Here is a 14,388-nt window from a genome sequence, read left to right as displayed (position 1 = left end):
CACGTTGAAGGTTGCCATCATGGGACCACTCCTTACACACCACCACAATGTATACGGGCCTAAATATTTTACAACATGATCACAATATTATAAAACTACTGTATTATTGTCATGTACTTTTATTTTTAAATACGAAGACAATATTATACAGTTAATGACGCCCATCTGGAAGTTCTTTACAATAATATTTGTAAAAAATGAAGCTGTCACTAGGTTCAATACTGGCCACCAACTAAATAACATTGTGTTTTACTGGGTTAATAGGTAGTAGTTGCAACAGCTAGATATATATTGAGTTTTATATAGGCGAGATAGAGGGAAAAAATATTCTATAGCGATTTCATCGCAAATTTATATTTTTCAAGTACTGTATTTTAACCAATGATACCCCCCCCCCCCTTCCCCAATTACCAAGAATATTGGTTGCTCAAAGAGGGCAGGGCTTTGAAGTCGAGGGAAAATGTGGGGTAAAATACTAAAAACACCACCAAATATACCTTCAAAATCCTTACCTAACCTTTCCTAATTTGTAAAACCTTAAACTATAAGTTTACCTTATTTGCATTTTTGGTGTTATTGTAGTGGCTCCTCTCCCCTACAACTTCCAACTGAGCTCTGGCCGCGCGCCTACCAGCCAATCAGCGTACAGCGAATCGAATCGAAAAATGCTAGTGACAGAGGGGAAGGAGGTTCAGGGGAAGAATAAAGGGAGGATTAAAGTGAATTTTAGGAGGAGAGAATAGGTGCAGTGGCTAAACACCGCTTGCGTGAGGGAGTATAAGTTGGAGGCAGCAGCAACTCGCCCGGACGCGGCCAGGAGGCGACAGGACAGAGTCAGGCTAGCGTCAGGTCAAGCGCCAGGTGCGTGTTGGGTTGGGCCTTGGATTCTCAGTGCTTGGTCGGCTTGATTGTGTGTGTTGTTTTCTTGTGTGGAGGAAATGTCTTGGTCTTCTTTCTTGGTATTCTTCTTAGCTTGATGTAGATTTTCTTCTAACTCTCCTCCTCGTCTTGCTCTCTTGAAGTGTCCATTCGTTCGTGTTTGGGTCTTGTTGTTCGTCTTCCTCGTGTCTTAAGTCTTCATAGGTGTTGAAGAAGTCGGAGACGGTGAGGTTGACCACGTGGGCTTCAGCTCCACGGGCCTCGTGGTGTTCTTGATTCTGTGTGGCGGGTGTCTTTTCTTGTGTTTTCTTTTCTTGGGTTTTCTTTTCTTGGTTTTTCTTTTCTGCTGGTTTTTTCTTGTCTTGGGAGCGTACAGCAAGGAGGGCCTCTTTGTAGCTCAGTTTCTTGTCGAGTCGCGCCTTGGCTATCCTGCATTCCTCCTTCCATTTTGGGCAGGTTCGATCGGCGGAGGAGTGTGGGCCGCCACAGGCAGCGCATTTTTTTACTGTGTTGGGGCAGACAGTGTAGCGGTGTCCGGGGTTGCCGCACAGGGAGCAGGTGTCCTCTTGCGCCTCACACTTGTTGACCGTGTGTCCGTAGTGCTGGCATTTGTAACAGCGTTTCGGTCTGCAGTAGGGCTTGACTGGCACAGTTACCCACGCCAGTTGAGCCTCCTTGAGTAAGGTTGTATGGTGTCCGACGAGGGCAGTGGTGTCGGACAGCTTCTTCACAACTTGGAGTTGCCCCTTGAGGAGTTCACTCAACTCTGCTTGGTCCACGTGGGCAATTTCGGTGTGGGAGATTACTCCCAGCTTCAGGTTGTCCCACTTGTAGGCAATCATTTTAAATGGAATGCCGTTGATGTCTGGGATCTCCGCGAGCTGTACGGGCATACCCTTCTCGGCGAAGGTGATCTTGATGTCACCATGGAGCTTCAGTCGTTCCACCTTGGTGACCCCCACGATCTCATTAGTTTCAAAGAACTTCTTGAGAACTAGGAGGTTTAATTTCTTGGAGCAGGTCGGCGTATCCGGACGTGTCCGCGCCACGTTATCAAACTCGTAACCGTTCATGGTGAGAGAGGGTTAGGCTGCGTACAGCCAGCTACGCCGAGAGACTAGGTCTATGCAGTGGACGTAGGGGTACGATCGCCGACCTAGTCTTGACCTTCAACCTCCAGCTCAGGATCAGAGCGTTTCACACCTTACGCTTAAGTCGCTGTGATTGGCCCTCTCGCTACACTCACCCCAAATCCTGATCCTCGTAAATTGTATAAATACGGCCATGCCTGCCCAGGGAGACCATTCTACACTCGGCTACCGGACCAGCAACATCTCTCACAGCTCCTCACCATCCAGCTTCCTGAGAAACCTCCTCGCCCTACAGGACCTCTGAGCAAGCTTCTCCACCTATCACTCCTAAGCACTGCGCAATACAACAATATATATACAAAAAACGCATTGTGAGTTTCAATTCTACCTCATTCCTGAGTGTGAGATATCTACATGTACGTACGTTTGTGTGCCCATACTAAGATAATTGACAACTGGCCACATACAGTACGCTACAATTGGTCACTCCGGGGTCACCATTTGTGGGGTATGGGTTCTTTGGTTCACACTCAGGATGGGACGGAGAAAGGAAACTCACAATGTGCTCTCTGTATACATGTTGTATTGGATGTACAATGCAGCTTGGTGTTGGGAAGGCAGCATGGTTACAAGCGTGATGTAGAGAGAGCTGGTTGGTGAGGATGCTCAGAGGAGGACCAGCTTGTGGGTCGCCATGCTCGCCGACGAGCATGGCGACCCACAAGCTGTCCTCCTCTGAGCATCCTCACCAACCAACTCTCTTCTTCTAGCTACAGCCGCAGCAAGCTACACCACCTCCTCCGCCGCTGCCTTTTCAATTTACAAGAACTGTAGATAGTGAGGGAATCTTTAAAAAAATATACTGTATTGTATACTGTATCAAGAGTTATATATTACACAACAGGATATCACAATGAAAATGCTAATGGAATATACAACTGCTGTATTTCACACTTTTCAACAACCATAAAGATTTCTGTAAATTACATCAAATTCATTACAGATTTATCTTCCCATGCACAACTCAGTTATCTGCAGAATACTTCAATATTAAGGTTCCCTGTTTATTGTGACATTCACAATTATCATTGTAAAATAACAGAATTAATCAGAACCATCCAGTCATTATACAACCTCACATAATAATCTTTAAAAAAAGCTTGCACAAAAATTTCACATAAAGTAAAATAATACAGTACTGTACTGTATTAGGATACATAAACCTGTTTCAAATAAACACAAGTTAAATTCCAAAGCTTGAAGTGGGATAAAGATAGGAAGCAGATTATTTAGCACAAGTCTACCTCATGACTTGTGACAAGCAGTCTGCCAATCCATTGAATGAAATGAGATCAAAGTAATTTTTACATCAATGACCAATCAGACCATCTTGGGATATGTGGGTGGAATCATGAGGTAGCAATACCTGTATTTTATAATCTCTGATGTTTTAATGATATCATCACAAGGAGTCTGACCACCACAGCTGCCCACCACATACAAACCACAACTCTATGGTTCAAACAACATAAATCCAGATGGTATCACACTATTCTCCTGCAAGTATGACAAACAAATGGTAAGGAACTACACATGTATTTCTTCCCTGGCATCTACTTATCTCTCTCAGAGTGCAGCTGGGGTAAGGAAGGGCAGCAAGCTCAGAAGAAAACTAGGAGAAGGCAAATTGCATGACCCTGAACCACAAATATTACTTTGCCCCAACAGAGTCAGCAACTCTGTGAGCCTGGGGCACCTATCACCTAGAGTTCATGAATAAGTTTGTCTGCAGACTTTTTCAACCTCCCAGAAACAAAGTTAACTGTAGTGTGTGAGGTGGTAGAGCAGGTCAGGGGGTGAAATTCAATTGGCCAATTTTTTCATCAGCATTAAACTACCAGAAACATATTCAGTTTTATATTCAAGGTGATGGCTTTACAGACTTATATAGGTCTACTGCTGCCACCTGTAATTTCTGGCCTCTTTCCAAACATCTTGATCAAGGGTGATACTGCACACTCTTGAAGATAATAACTAAGAAAACTGAGAGAATTTATTGTGCTCCACACAAGCCAAGTCAACTAGGTGTTCACATCACACAGACAAAATAAGACCCAGTATGAAACTCACCAGACAAATGCAATATCATATGGAAGTCTAAGACAAATCATGAAAAAAATTTTAATTTTGATAATCTTTTACTTTTGTATAGTATGTTTTGTGTTGAAAATTAAACCTAGTCTATATACTGTAATAAAATTTTCATGAAATATCCCGGATACAGTGATTATAATCTACAAATTCCATATGTAAAAAATTCAGTTACTCACCTTTTTGTCCTTCTTAATCTACCACTGTACTATATCATCTACTTCTCTCAATCATGGTATAGTCAAAGGCTCATGGCAACAGACAACATGCTCTGAGGTGCCGAGGACCCAGGCAAGTGGTGGTATATTCTCAAGCAAAAAACTCTGGAAATTGCTGATGAGTGAAATGAAGGTAATCCTAGGCATGGATTAAGTACATTCATTCTCTATGGTTCATTCATCCAACAGAGCTACTGATTATTGTGTCACTCGCTCTACATCATATTTCACTTTCCACGCTACTTCTTTTCCCTTACCCTAATTTCATTTCTCAACCTCAGACCCTTACCTTATGCATATTTTCCTTCAATTCTATATTTTCATTCATACCCAAAATGAGTTCCTCAAACAATGATTACATGCAATAATTTCACTCATTAACTATTGTGATAAACTGCAGACAGCCAAGTTTAAGTTCATGGAAAAGATAAAGCTGCAGATATACATGAATACTGTACTGTAATTACATCAATTCATTATAAAAATAGTCTCAGGAACCCCATATGTTAACAATGCATATTCCCATGATTTTTCCCGGTTGGTTTGTATCACTAGAATTAGAAAGCATCAATGTTTGACAAAACGGATTACTGTATAAACATTTATACAATAGAGAATTATGGCTTCCGGAAAAAGTCAAGAGCAATTACAGTATTGTCTTGTATCACAAGTAAAATATTAAGTATGCTAAATAATCCAGCTGAATTATGACACAGTGTAATAAGTATTATGTCTAACATTCCATTCTGTCGGGCACTGAAGCTCTCTCAATAGTAACTTGGACTTCTACATCCATCACATACTTCCTTAGAAAACAATTAAATTAAAAACTTGATTAAGTACTATCACATGCACAATCAACTATGGACAAAAACAGCATAACAATTTTCTAACTGCATCTTCATGGGTCGATATACAAATATATACATATATAATATATAGAGTCAGACACAAATTCACTGAATCAATTTCAATAAATATTCAGTCCATGAGGTGCTGCAATTATTGTACCTTTTTACTTGGCAGAGTTATTATTGCCAATACATGTGTGTAATGCAGGGTGTTAACCTCTCCTATATATATGTATAAGACCATTTTAAAATATAACAATGAATTTGCTTGTTGAATCTATGATCTAAAACATTAATTCACACTACAGTATTCATTGTCATATATGTTACATGCTTGATTGACAAAGCTTTTAATCACATATATATGACCAGTCAATCACAATTCAGAATTTATACTTTTGAAGAATCTGAGTTTCTCTATACTGTGTGTATGTATATATATATATATATATATACACAGTATACTCAATGTACATATAAATAGAAAGCAAACAAATTTTGACAAATGAACAATGACACATCCTGGAAAATACTGTATGTGGGTAAGTGGAATCTAACTTATTCTGAATGAAAGTAATTAAGCCCCTTTCATGTCTATGACACCAAATTAATAGCTCTTTGAATGGCTAAAAAAAATTAAATTCTTTAAAGTGATTATTAAATTTAATATAAATAACTCACAGACCAAACAAGCCACTCAAAACACCTCTCCCTGTGTGAGTAGTGCAATGGACTTGAACCATCTCTTTAAGAGAATACTGTAGTACTATATTTTATAAAGTAAAAATAATAATTTTTATGTTTAATCTAAATTTAATGCCACACCAGCATTATAGAAAGACAAGTCTTCATATTGTTAAAATATTTGCCCTGTCTCTCACAGAAGCACAAGGTTTAAAAGAATGAATAAACATAACTGACGACTAGCATCTATTGAGCGATGAACAAATTATTCTTAGCTTTCTCAAGAGTCTCAAATTTCCCTTTTCTATTAAAAAATTTTGTCTACCAATGACCTAATAAATATAATAATACAGCAACTGACCGCATATTTATTCCAATGCATAACCATAAACTTCTTACAATCAAAAAGGCACAATTTTTTTTTTACTGAAATAGATGAAAGTTTTCATAAGGTATATATAATTTTTCTTGAGCTACACCTCTTGAGGAAGCATATAAATTGGTAGTATTTTTGATATGATCAATCTAAATACACTCCACCTCAGTCACATATGATAATAATGTCCCTTTAATTTTCAGTACCAGAATAAATATATCCCCCAAAATTCCATATAACACAGACAATATATATGAGTAAAGTTTGATCCTCAGCCCCGACACAGTGACACTTGTGAGCACAGAAACGTCCACTCTTAACGAACCTTGATTGACTCGATGATACAAAATGAGTTGTATTGATACAGTATAGATTTCAAGTCCTGTTGAACTGAAGATTACAAAAGAAAATACAGTAACAACAATAAGTTACCGGTATCCATGATATTCATATATATTAACTCCATACTGTAAATAATTAACTTGCTGCCAGTTTACATTATTTTCAGTGATCTATTTAGGGAAAAATAATATCACCAAGCTGAAAGGGAAAGATGATGTTTTTCAGTATTTTTTTTTTAATTGTGTTTAAATAAGGAGCTACCCACGATGATGTATACCATTGAGAAGAAATATTCTATTATTTTTCTGTTTTGCAAAGTTAGAAACAGGTACCATAGACCCTCACCTGAAGGATTCATAATACTGTAAGGCAAATTCTGTACTCAATACCACTAAGACAAGTTTATATACCAGGTATGAATACTGTGCTTAATTACATGAACAAGGCCACATGACAATCTCAACTTATTGTCTTAGTTAGCCCTTCCCTGTTCCATTCTGTACTTGTCCTACACTATTTAACTCAATTGTTCTCCTTTCTTTGAGGTGGTGTGTCTGTGTGTGTCTTGAACCACCAAATACAAAAGTAGGAGAGACAGAACGATGATAGATTCGAGTCACTTGCACATTATGATACCTTGACTGGTGGTTATCCAGCAGTTATCTGAGTACTGTATTTGCTATTTTCTGTGTCCTCCAGGTGTCACTGTCTCAGGCATAATGAAGGTTTAGTCCATTGTATTCAACAGATATCATGATTATTACCTTGGTTGTTTGAAGTTCAGATGCATCAACTGCATAGGAGTATTAACAACACCTGATTGTGACATCAAAATGTCACCAGGTGTTGTACTTATGTCATATTATGTCATGACAATATATCAAGATATACTGTATTGTCCTCTTAACCCATATTGTACAGTCATTAATGATAATATTTATGTATAATGCTCAATGGCAGAGTTAATCAATTAATCTTAATAATAGTGAACCTTTTTGTAAAATAATATTTTGTAACTAACTAAAGTGTAAAAATTTCCTCATTGTATCACTGAATAGTCCCAAGAACTGATACTGAACTCAGCTTGATGACTCACACCCTAGAAATAAAATTGTATCTTTGATAAACACCAGAATGTATTCTGTACAAAAGTAATATAAAAAAAAAAATACTTTTGATGCACTGAAGTAAGAGCAAAGTCAATTATCACCTGTATGTAACAAGTCTACATTAACAGTCACAAGAAATAAACATTCAACAATAATGAGTCATTTACAAAACCTTTTAAATAATGGTGTTGCCCTTCATCAGAATAATATACAGTACTGTTACAACACCACAGTACAGTATAACAAAATAGCTAATTAATTTATTAACATCTGATTTTTTCTTAACATAATCAATGAAATAATACAAAAAATAATAATCAACACAATATACTGTACATATGAATAAGTGACCTTTTGTTACAAATAAATGTAAAAAATCTGATACAAAAATTTGCTAAACACTGAGATTCTGTTAAAAAAATAAACTTGCATTACACTGACTTGCATATATAGTCCAATACTGTATGAGAGATGAGAGAGAATATATGATGGTCATTAAGTGAAAGAGTTACACTGTAATGGTTGGGACATTATATCCTATGATGTTGGGTAAAAAATTAAAAATTTCTTCTTTCAGTTTTAAAAATTCACATCACAAACACTTAAATGACATCTTAAACTTAGCAGATCAGAGAGCTGATGTTCCTACACAATATATACATGACACTGATTTGGCAACCACAAAAATAGTTTTCTATACTGTATATCTAAACAGAAGAAAAAATCAAAAGACTTGACTGCTAAGATAGCTGGTACTTGTACTGTACTGTATTCACATGACCATTAATTGCTATGTGACATTAAAATGTAACAAAATCCAATAATTGTTGTAAATGGAGAAAAATAAAATTCAGAGTAAAAGAATTCAAAAAGCAAATTGAATTAGAAAATTTACCGTACTTACAGTTCTGTGACATTATTACATTCTTTCAGAATTTTGGCTTTACATGAACAGTGATTAAGAGTTATGATTATTTACACATCTGCTGTACAATATTTTATGTACATAAACCTACACTCCTACCAATGACACCGTGCCTCTGATGACTCTGAACCTCTAACTGAGAAATAATCAACTCAATTAATGTTCTAAAATATGTGCTTACCCTACTTTCCTGTAAGTAAAATCTCTGTGAGGGTATTTCTTACTTAGCCCTTCTTCTTACTTTACTTTCTACACTTGTTATATACTATTTACCCCCTTCCTTTACCTCCTTCTCTGAGGTGTTAATATCCTTTGATCAGTACCACACAAAAATGGAAGAGGAGCAATAATATAAAACAGATAAATAAATATATCACTCCATCATCTAAATCAATGAGTATTGTGATAATATGGCTCCTACATCAATACAATTTCTAAGGAATATTTTCATGAAACATTCATATTGAAAATAATATATCAACTGTCTGGTGATAAGCAAAACTGTAGCAATCGGGGAAAACAACCCGTATGGTATAGTTTTATATTGCTCGTTACAGTATAGATTCTGAACTTGTGATCCCTGCTAAGTAATAACACCAAAAACGATATGTACTGGTTTCTATAGTAGTTGCCCAGAAACCTAGTATATATTTCTCCTATGGAAGGTTCTTCGATTTGACCATAATTATAGTATAGTACATATTGTGGAGAAGTAAACATCCTCAGTGCCTAAAGATTACTAATTTCTGTCTTCTCTAGCCTATTACAGTGCTCTTACCTATCAATGCTAGATCTTGGTGAAGAAACAGAGACAGTCAGTAAGTTCAGTAAGCTTTTAGCATGTGTTGTCCTCCTCTAAGTGTTAGGCAGGAGACCACAATATATACACACATCGATTAATAGCCAGATAAAAGTTTGTCTTTTTGCCGAGGAACATAATTATGAATATTCACCGTCTCTCCCAAAGCAAAAAATAATATTATATTAAAAGGAAGTGCCATCATAATTATGAAGTCTCTCAGGCTATATTATTATCCATAGTTTGACCTGAGATGGGTACTGAAGAATAAATGTAATCTGTTGGGAAAGTGAGATTCACTACAAACTAGTTTACTCCAGAATCATCAAAAGGCACATTCTGCCACGAGTCATAATGAAGACAATGCGAGTCTGAGGTCTTTAAGGAAGTTAAGTTACAGTTAACAGATTAAGCAAAGCAGCTTTGCTTTTTACAATTAATTAAATTACCTTTGTTAATGAAATATGCTCTAAGCTAAATCTGAAATTACTTAACATCAGAAATTTAATTTGACATTTACTGCAGCTTACTTCATATATACTTTTAATTATATTTTTAACATGACTGGCATAAGATTGTCATAGTTAAACTAGATCAGGTAGTTAGGCATATGATGAAGAAATAACCCAAATTGCTTTTACTTTACCAACAACATGAGATTTACATCTTGTACCAAATTATTCGTTTATCTTCTACTTAAAAGTGAGTAAAGCTGTTAGTAGAAAAAGGCTCTTGGCTGATGGCATTCACTTGGTATACACAGTACATGTCATGATGAGAACCAGTAAAAATTGTTAGCAGACGTTTGCTTGAAGAAAAGATTGTTAATGCATCTGGTCGACTACCACGAGCAACTTGCATGACAGCAGCAGTACAGTTACATTTCCTATTGATTTTTTAAACTCTGATTACCAGAATGTGATTTGACACTTGTTAGTCCTTAGGAAATAATGAAGTACAGTAATTCAGATGTCTTGACAACTGTAACACTAAACTTATGATGCAAATTCAGTGAGAGTTAATAAGCTAACTACTTGTATATTACACAGTTTTCAGCATAATGATTCTGTCATACAGTTACAAGTTTCATATGTAATATATATCACCTACAGCAGGTAAGCTCAACATTCCACTCTTAGTTGTTACTTGTTATATGCACAGAACACAAATATTGTTTATTCATGTGATAAACAAACATAATTTCAGAATTTCTAAGTATTGTACCTGTATTTGTTTCCAGTTATTGTGTTACTATTATGTAACACTGACATAAGCTATGGTAATTTCTTCTTACTGTGGTGAGTTTACATCTTACACTGCACTAAAACAAACTACTGTACTGTAGTCTGGTCTTAAGCCCATCACTGAACCCTTACACCTCAAACTCACTATACATAAAGTATCAGAACTATATCTCCAGCTAAAGAAAACATATTTCATAACTTTTACATTAGGGGCCATGATTCTTGTCTTTTCACTACAAGAAAAATTTGGCTAGGCACTAGATTAGTATTTTTTAAGGAAATTAAAAAATCCAAAGGTTTTAACTTGATTTATTAACCTAAATAACCATCTTGGGAAACAAACAACACAAACCAGGTGTTGCTGTCTCAGTATCTACTTTCTCCAAGGTTCATAATCTCACTCCCAGGCTCACCTCCCAGCTGGGTGTGTCTGCATTGTTGCAGCCTTGTTTTGGTGTTGCTTCAGACAAAACACAGCCTCTGTGGGATTTCTTTTATCCTTGTTGGAGGTACAAATGATGAGAAATGGTATGTAAACAAACAGTGATCAGCTTGATTCATAGACTCACTGGCTGTGAGTGTGGGTGGGCAGCACCTGGGCTGAGAAACAGAATCTTGTACCTTAGTTGTCCTATCCTACCAGATACTAAATATGGAGATGAATATGAGCATGTAATTCTCTGACGATGATACCAGTCTCAAGTGGTAACAATGTAGGCGTGAAATGACTCTGCCAGTTGCAGCTATGGGGTGGAGTGAATTTTGAAAAGTCAGTGATAGATGCTGCTGACAGTACAGTACTGTACCCATGAAGGGCACTGCGGCAGACAGTACAGTACTCGTGAAAGGGTTATCTTCCATTATAATTTTATACCTATGAATGGTTTTCAAAAATTAAATATTAGAGTCCCCAAAATATTCAGCTTTCACCACTGAAATATGGCTCCATTATTTTCTACATATGGAGTTCAGAGTTTGAGGCATGGGGGTTCAGTAATGGGTTAAATAAGACCTGACTAATAATGGTAATAAAAATTTACAACCACTAGAATATCTTTGTTATTCTAAATAAATTAAAACTGTAATGGAATTAATGCATTAGGGTGCTTATCAATAATACTTGAGACACTCCTATAGTACTGTAGAAACTTATCCATAATGCCAGTTTTTCAGTAGAAGTGTAAATAATAGACCATAGTTTAAGGAATATTGACCAATAAAAACTGTAAAAGAGGCATTCTTTCATTTCTCATGAGAATCTAGTGAATAAAATCCACAAATATTACTTCGCCGAGGAGCACTTGGACTAAATCTAATAAAAAATCTCTACCAGAACTATGAGATAAATTGTGTGACTTTCTATAGTGAATTACTACTTTATATTAAGAGTCTACTGATGAGTCGATGCAAGTTGGACGATGGTAATACAGTATTTATAGTTAGCTTATGAAAAAAGATGATGTCATGCACATAAACTTTAAAATAGAATATCTTTTTTCTTCAGTAAATTACTCCGCACTGTATTTCAGAAATCGGTGATGTCTAACAGTATTAAATGTCCACAGTCCACGGAATACTGAAGTCTGTATCTTACACATGCACTGGTAAAGAAATTGATTTTCATCTAGACCCCTAACACTGTACATACAATGCTTAATCAGCTTAATTTGGCACTAAGCTTTGCTATGCTTCATATACTGATATTTTCCCCTATGTAGCAGATATATATAAAGCATTATAAACAGTTAATGCTGAAATTTTTGTCACTGGCTGCCTTGCACTTCTTTTCTCGGCAAGCCCAATATTTGCTGTAACTAGGCTTCCTCCTCACATCTATCATATCTGAACATTAGTCGATCACTTCCATGCGGAATCTACCACCTGGAACAGTAAGACCTCCATCATCATCATCATCCTCACCCGCAGGAGAGTCATGGTACTCTTCAAGCTGAAATTGAAGATTCAAAGTTAAATGTTTTATAATTCTATTAATGTCACAAACTAATTTTCTAGATTTTAAATCTATCAACCTATACTGCTATAAGTATATTAGTATCTAAATTTATCACTAAAGTTAAATTTTATTAATCATCATACTGTAGACTCTATCAATATTTTTCCTACATAGCAGCTACATGTATGCATAAACATCCTCTTATCACTTTCTCTCCTTTTATTACTTTGTGGTTCAGTTCATCATTTTACTTGTTGACACATCTACTCCTAAACATCTGAAACACTAAACTTCCTCCATTCTATCTCCTTTAAAGCTAATATTTTAATCTCCTTGTGTCTATTCTTAACTTACTTTTATCACTACATGCAGTACTTTAGCTTAATTTCACCATCAACTTTCTCCTAACACTAACATATGTAACATTTCTTCTGAACCACCCTATGAGGCAGTGTCATTTACAAACAGTAGCTGGCTCATCTCAAGTTTGCTTTCTTTTATCATTATCCACCAAACTTGCATTACATCACTCTTCATTCCACCCCTCATGTTGCCTCTTATAATGTCTGCCAAAATACCAGCAACCAGACCTCATTGTACTGGTGCCTCAAAACATAAATATCTGCTACTTAAACATTTGCTACTCTATTACATATCAAATACCTGCACATAAAGCCTATAGTACTATATAATAAAACATGATAACAAAATACACTACATGGAAAAAATCAGTCTTTCTAGATATATTGTAATCATTTAGAAATTCATCTTAAATTACAATAACAGTACAGCAACTTACAACAATGCATCACTAACATATATTATAAGTATCTAAATGCATATAAATACTTTTAATTCTTACATATACTATTAATGGTGGATTAATTACAATACAGTAATAATTTAGTCAAAGGAAATACAGTACATCTAGCTTACAGTACAGGGAGTTCTGCTATAACGCGTGTTTTGATAACGCGAATTTGCTCTAACGCGATTTATGAATTCGGAACAATATTTGTATAACGCGAACGCTTGTTTGCTATAACGCGATTTTTGCTTACTATTTCTCCAATTTTGTGGTATTAACTGTGAATATGGTAAAGAAGAATGTCTCCAAAAGGCGCTCTGATGATAGAATTCCCGGTGATTATCGTAAAAGAAAGGATATAACACTTGAAGAGAAGCTCAATGTTATCAACCTCAAAATCACCCTTCTCCCCCATCAAGTTACATTCATATTTTTTCAAGGTAAAGTGTTAAATTTACTGTATGATTTCATTATTAGATATGAATGTAACATTTATTTAGACTGTGCTATCCTTTGTGTTAGGCTAAATACTAAATTTTTTCGATTTCGAGTAATCTGCACCTAACCCTATTTTCTCCATAAGCCCTGTTATTTCTATTACGCGATTTTCTATAACACGATATTTTACAAGAACACAATTATCGCGTTATAGCAGAACTACCTGTAGTAGCAAAAATTTTCACAATACAGTACTTTTATAAATATACTGCACAAGGTTTTCTAGATTGAGTATTTCTAAATTTAAAGAATAAATATTGTATGGGTGGTCAAGATCGTGTGTTTATATCACCATCAATGTTTAGGCTTGATAATAAGGCACTAAATCTGACCTGTGGTGTACTGTACTTAATTATTATTTTGGGAAAGTTCATATGTAAATAATAATTTACATAAGGTTATGGAACAAACTGGTTTTTTCAGGTTGCTAATGTAATTTTTGTTTTTAAACTCAGAAGG

At 35.8% G+C, this 14,388-nt stretch overlaps 1 protein-coding gene across 5 annotated transcripts in view; it reads right to left on the bottom strand.

The window, feature by feature from the left end:
* Positions 1 to 2,898: 2,898 nt before the first annotated feature.
* The window catches only part of LOC121862138 (sodium-dependent neutral amino acid transporter B(0)AT3-like), a 71,047-nt gene continuing 59,557 nt past the window's right edge, over positions 2,899 to 14,388 (bottom strand). For all 5 annotated transcript variants that reach the window (XM_042360163.1, XM_042360161.1, XM_042360159.1 and 2 more), the window contains one exon: positions 2,899 to 12,617. Coding sequence is in view for 3 of the 5 variants with exons in the window: in XM_042360159.1 (XP_042216093.1) it covers positions 12,519 to 12,617 (99 nt within the window). In the remaining 2 variants the exon portion in view is untranslated. The remainder of the gene's footprint in view (positions 12,618 to 14,388) is intronic.

This window comes from Homarus americanus, unplaced genomic scaffold, assembly GCF_018991925.1.
Source record: "Homarus americanus isolate GMGI-L3 unplaced genomic scaffold, GMGI_Hamer_2.0 scaffold25013, whole genome shotgun sequence".
Taxonomy (NCBI): Eukaryota; Metazoa; Arthropoda; class Malacostraca; order Decapoda; family Nephropidae; genus Homarus; species Homarus americanus.
Note: the sequence above shows the minus strand (reverse complement) of the source record. Positions and strands in the feature narration are given on the sequence as shown.